Here is a 6,438-nt window from a genome sequence, read left to right on the forward strand (position 1 = left end):
ACACACACACACACACACACACACACACACACACACACACACACACACACACACACACGTAGGCATGTATCGTTTTCACCAATAGGAAATTTAAACTGCAGTAGCCACTGTTCAACCTGCAGAATTAAATTTACATGAAAATGTCAAAATTTGAACAGAAATATAAAGATAATAACCTTAAGGCACAATTTAGACAGTTTATCTACAAAAACATTGATCTTGGGTTTAGTTACTCTTTAAGGCTGCATTTTTTATCTGCTTTACATTTTTTCTGTGCTGCTACATTCATCTCAATGAACTGCACRGACCAGACTTTACAGAACATGAGCTCACTGTTTACTCCTGTTTTGGAGCTAAACACACTCTGCTGTAGCAAATTATTTCGCTTTATGAGAGATGTCGAATACAAGTATCCGCTGGGTTGCCAACGCTGCACATTGAGCCGAGGATAAATCCTGGTGAGATCAAAGCTCAGAGCAGTGGTCTGCAGGCAACTTTACAAACCGTAATGAGCATTAAATCTTACGCTCAGTCCAATAATTGGGCTCAATGATTTAGTATCTTCTACAGTCTCACGACAGTCCTCATATAATGACCCTGACATAAAACGTGATGCTTTGTAAATAACTGCCTCCAGCATTGTGTTCTCCTAACATGACTTTTTCTTACCCTCCTGTTTTTGACAAGTAGTGGTTGTTATATTGATACAGCACTGATCAAAGTCTGCGTTACAGCTGAAAGTTTTTGTTTTTAATAAAAGAACTCCTTGAAAATTTATAGTTGTTTAATACGACTTCAGTATATCCTCAGTGTTTTTTGTGCAAATATAATCATCCATTTTTTTATCATGGCATTTAGGATTTAACAAAAATCAAAAATCCTAAAACAGCAGCTGCTGTTTCTTCAGCTTTCATAAAGATGGCCGTCTCCTCAGTCCCTCATCCCTCCTGACAGCTCCTCTTTATCTCTTCCACTTAATCTGGGATTTAATCACAGAGGACCGGAGCTGCAGAGCGCTGCCATCTCCCAGGGCCTGGCTGGAATTTGAAGCTGTGGGTGTGGAAAGTGTTTCTGATGGGTTTTTGCGTTCTTCTATTGAAACCACATGTTTGTGGCCCTGCAGAACCCGGGACGGAGCRAGGGAAAGGCAGCTAATCTGCCTTGAGCGTTGCTGTCATGATGTGCAGCAAGTTTAAAAAAGAAAAACAAGGTAGCTACATTATTTCTCTCAAAGAGACATTACTGAGAAGTTTTTGACTAATAGTTTAAAAACAGCCATGTTCGTCCACTCAACATACATGTCTTGGTRTTTAGTAATTTACACCAGATGAGATGGGTCTTGACAGTAAATTGTTTGGGATTGAAACACAACAGGAAGCTCCTGTGAGGCTAAAAATACATGTATGTTGTATTCATTATTAATGCTGAAAAAAAAAACCTTTGCATTTATAAGAAGCAGATGACCTGGCTGCAAACAATACGTTCTGCACCAAATCAAACTCCCAGACATTGCCAGTATTATCAGTTATAAATTAATAATTTGCTCTTTTTATCCTCTAATGAACCCAAACCGAACGTGCCTTCTGGAGTTAAACTGAGCCGACTGCACATGCACCGTCTTTTTTTTGTTCCCTTCCTGCACAGCAGACATCTTTGTGTTTATGACGACCACAGCCTGCAAGAAATTTCTGCTTCACAACCGCATTCCCACTAACAAAATGAAAAACACAGACCTTTTTCCTTTTTTTTCTTTCTTTTTTTTCCCCCCCGAAAGAGTCAAGTCAAGGCTAAAATAATTCCAGCTGACATTGTTTTCTGTTTCTCTTAAACTGTCCTTTCCTAAAATTAGACAGCTGACATAAATGAAAGCCTTTATTACTGGTCCCACTGTAAATAAAAACAAACATGAAACTAGGATTAATATGAAAATTACATTCTTGACATGCTTAAATAATTTCCCTTTTTTTGCTGTTGCTGTATGAACGTAAKAAAAAGTTGTAAACGAGAAAGTTAATAAAAAGTTCACTTATGAGAAAGATGCTCAAATTGCCCCACTGTTCTTTAAGGATGAAAAAACGTTCTGTTAAAAACCTCCATGTTGGTTTGGATAAATGTAAAGAGCTCATATTGGAGGGGTCTGCTGATGTGGGGCGGGAACATCTGGGTCCAGAACTGTGGCTCAGTCGGTGCATTAATGAGGAGCAGCTACAGTGGAGGTCATGTGGGCCAGGAGATGATACCGCCCGGCTCTTTGGTTTTCATCCTCAGTGCCACCAGGCCTGTCGGTTTGTAGTCGGCCTCCGGCCCCTCGATGGAAGGGGGTCCGAGGCCTCCTGGGAAGCCGTGGAGCGAGTAGAGGCCGTTGATGCTGGGGTGGTGAGGTGGGTGGTGGTGGTGGTGTGGGTGGCTGGGGGAGGTGGGCATGCCCATGAAGCCCTGCAGGTTGCTGTGGGGGTGAGAGTATGGACTCATGCACGACGAGGGAATGGAGTCAGCTCCGAGGACGCAGCCGGCGCCTGATCCGCTCCCTGCCCCTGAGGCGGCACCGGGCCACAGGTTGCCCTGAATCTGGATGGATGGAGACAWATTTGGAATGTGAGGGAATAAACAAAAAAAAAAAGGTCAGATTGATGTATTTTTTGTGTTAGATCTACCTGATACGCATCATGACGAGGGAGAAGAGAAATATCGTAAGAAGCAGCAAAGTGGTTGCGGACCTCCTGGATCTTTCCATAGCGCTCCTGTTTCCTCCACTTGGCCCTGCGGTTCTGGAACCAAACCTTTAAAATACAGGACAGCACATTAAAATACAACTCCAATCCAAAAAATATGTAGGGGAATTGTGAGAAATGTCAATTCAGACAGAATGTGATGATATGTAACTCACATTTTGTTCACAACAAGACATGTCACTTTTTTGACAAAGAAAAATTGGGATGATTTTGCGGTTGATGGCAGCAACACGTCTCAAACAGACGGGACATTACCACAGTGAAACATACCCTCTTCTTAACAGTAAATATGCAGGAACTGAGGAGAGCAGCTGCTGGAGTTTTAAGACGGGGGTTTTGTCTCATTCTTTGGATTCTAGCTGTACTGAGTCTTCTTTGTTGGATGGGTTCTTATGTTACATCAAAACCTGCATGCACTTTTCTGCATTGATGACGTCTTTCCAAACATGTAAGCTGCCCATGTCAAAAGCACTAGTGCATCCCCATACCATCAGAGAGGCAGCCTTTTGAAATGTGTACTGATAACAAGCAGGATGGTCCTTCTCTGTAGGATGAGGTGGTTTCCAAAAAGAATGTCTAAATTTCAATTCGTCTGACCACAAAACAGTTTCCCACTTTTTCTCTGTTCATTTAAAACGTGCAAAACATGGATTGATGAAACTTAAAAATTATTTACATTTTAAATAATATCCCAACTCTTTTGGAATTTGGTTTGTAAGAAAACATTTGAAGTCGTTTTAATTCTGCAGAAACAAAAGAAAAGTCTAATGTGATTTCCCTGAAACCCACCTGAACCCGAGCCTCGGTGAGCTCCGTCCTCAGAGCCAGCTGCTCTCGGGCGTACACGTCGGGGTAATGTGTCTTCTGGAAAACCTTCTCCAGCTCCTCCAGCTGAAAGGTGCTAAAGGTGGTGCGGTTGCGCCGCTTCTTGTTTTTCCCTGATAAGTCGATGGAGTCGGCGATGGAGTCCCCCTGTAAGCTGCTGCTGCCCGGCTCCTTCAGCTTGCTGCAGCAGTCTGTGTTGATCCCAGGATAACTCATTTTCAGCGCTGCTTTCTCTCTGACTGAGGAGACGCACAGAGAAACACTAACTTATATCATTTAATAAAACATGATAAAATAGCCAATAATGAGATATTTTTAGTTTAATGTTTTTAAATGTCATCAATTAGATGAGGAAATAGATTTATTTTTAGAACACMGTATRCATTCATCTKTTGATTTTTAATTTTTCAAGGTTCGTAAATGTTTTGAACACCTGTCAAACTGTGTGCAGTATAGAGTCCTGAACACTTTTAGAAAACTGGGAAAACTATATAATAATAATAATAATAATACTAATAATAATAATAATAATAATAATAATAATAATAATGGAGAAACTATAAATTATGTACATTATATAAATCCAGATGGAAGACAAAACGGATGAACGTTTCAAAACATTCCATTAAAGCAATGTTGGTAAAGTTTGACTGGACAAGTTTCATTAATTAATTAATTAATTTCAAATTGAAATGGCTGAGATTTTATATATAACGGTTCCAAAGAAGAAACACATTAAAGCACCACTGATTCTGATTTCACTTTATCAGCTCTGAAAATTTGGATCAGTGTTTTTTTTTTATAAAGGCCCAATTCACACCATGTTGTCTCAACAAAAAGATAAATACATCTTCAAACTATGAATTCAGGTCAACATCTGAATAAAACTTGCAGTAGAAGAAATCCTATGTATACTCGCAGCCGAATATAAACGTTTGTTTAATGGCATTTTTCCTTTATTTTTACAATGAGCCCATGTAATCTGAAAGCTTTCTGYTCCTTCCTGTAAGCAGAGCATGGGAAGGGCAGCTCCCTCCTGCAGTGTTTGGATCTTCTTGTCTGTATCGATTACGTTAACCCTGAACTCCACAACAAAACCACTTTATCTTCACTCACTCAATGGGATGAGTGCTACACTGCTATCCTCTAATAGCATTTAATACTGAACTCATCAGAAACCACTGCAGCGTTCATTTCCTCCTGTAGCTCCAACTTTACACCAYATACCAAAAATAAAAATATTCTCAGGACAGGAAACGGCTATCAGCTCATCCGTTCTGAGTAAAACTGAATTTGTTTCAAATTACAAGTCAGAAAATGAATTTATAATAATAAAAGTATCATGTTGTTGGCACAAGGATTTGTTGTACTCTGTTGTTTCATTCAAACACACGCTTCATTTTTGCATCCAAATATTCGCTGCAAGGAATTTCCTATAAAAAACAAAACAAAAAAAATCAAATAATGCTAAACAATCTCAGCCTCTTCAGGGGCAGCTTACAGTTTCTGCTGTTTTGTAAAATTAGTTAAATTACTTTGTCTGGCTATAAAATTAAACAAACAAGGGCTTAAAGAATAAAAGGAAAAGACGATTTTATGTCACTGAGAAAATAACATTTATTTTTATGTAATGTTGCAAATCTCTCTGAGATCACTTTGGGCCTGAAGGCAGCCTATAAACAGAAAAGTTCTGAAACCTACAAAACCGGGAGAAGAACCTAGACCCCATGAGTCCCACAAGGGGATTTGAACCCAGGACCTTCCTGCTGAGAGACAACAGCGTTTATGTTGCCCATATCTAATGTGTGAAGCTCTTTTCCTCAGAAAAATAATATTTACAGCAAGTTACAGAACTGAGCAACTGATCAAAGTGCTCTTTTCAAAGAGTTMATTTCTGTTTCTGAAGAATCAGACTGTCTGCTTAATGAAAAACAAAAAYTCTCAGACAAAATGTCTTGCTGTCATTCGAAGGTGTGGTTGGAATAAAACGTTTTATTTTTAAAGCGATGATGACTCAACAGTCTGAGTGATGATGACATGTTTTAACATCAGGAAAAATAAAGCCAGACGTTATTTGGGCTTGTTGTCACATTTTGTTTAAAAAATGTTTCCCCCGACTCTCCAGCAACATAAAAATTACCCATTTGAATCATGTCCCTGTTTTTAATATAATACTGATGAAAAGTTAAAAAAGGCTGTTTCTAACAAATGTAAAAAATAACTTTCGCATGGATAAAATAAAATCAAGCCTTAGCTGTATACTTTTTTCATCAACAAATTTAAATGAAATGTTTTTTCATGAAAAAAAAAACGTAAGGCAATAATTTTTATCTTAAAGTTTAAAAAAATAATCTATTTCAAACGTGTCTAGCTAAAATCAAATGTTGCGGTGTGAAACTGCTCATCGCCCTTCAATTAAACCAATTAAATCAATTAAATGAATTAAATCAAAAATAACAATAAACAATAGCAACTATTATTATTTTTATAATAAATTCCAAAATAGATATAAATGACAACAGAATGTGCATCTTTTTGTGTAAAGCTGGATGAGGATCATAAAAGGACAGAGAGGAAACTCCATCCTTCTCTTTTAACAAAGTTTCTTRGAACAATAATTAAAGTTTACTGTGATTATTGTTAGTAATTGCATGAAAAATCTGTTGATTCTATATTTGCTGGTTTTGGCTCCGTGTTGAATGAAGTGTGTATTATTCTGCATGCAGGAATCACAAAGCTCTCATCAGGGCTGCTGTCCTGTGTCGCTTTGCAGAATCATCTGTAAACAAAGTGAGGGAGCAAAACTTTGTTTGAACACTCAGACAGCTGGAAAACCTCATTCAGAATATTTAACGGCCAGAGCAAATGATATATATATATA

The 6,438-nt window shown here is 38.3% G+C and overlaps 1 protein-coding gene across 1 annotated transcript; it reads right to left on the bottom strand.

Moving 5' to 3' along the window:
- Positions 1-769: 769 nt before the first annotated feature.
- alx3 (ALX homeobox 3) lies at positions 770-3,903 on the bottom strand. Its single transcript, XM_014019960.1, has 3 exons — positions 3,522-3,903; positions 2,655-2,780; positions 770-2,568 (listed from the first exon to the last, which is right to left on the bottom strand). Exons 1-3 carry the CDS (start codon positions 3,771-3,773, stop codon positions 2,218-2,220), a joined length of 729 nt encoding a protein of 242 aa, XP_013875414.1. The 5' UTR covers positions 3,774-3,903; the 3' UTR covers positions 770-2,217.
- Positions 3,904-6,438: the final 2,535 nt, after the last annotated feature.

Source organism: Austrofundulus limnaeus, unplaced genomic scaffold (genome assembly GCF_001266775.1).
Source record: "Austrofundulus limnaeus strain Quisiro unplaced genomic scaffold, Austrofundulus_limnaeus-1.0 Scaffold3, whole genome shotgun sequence".
Classification (NCBI taxonomy): Eukaryota; Metazoa; Chordata; class Actinopteri; order Cyprinodontiformes; family Rivulidae; genus Austrofundulus; species Austrofundulus limnaeus.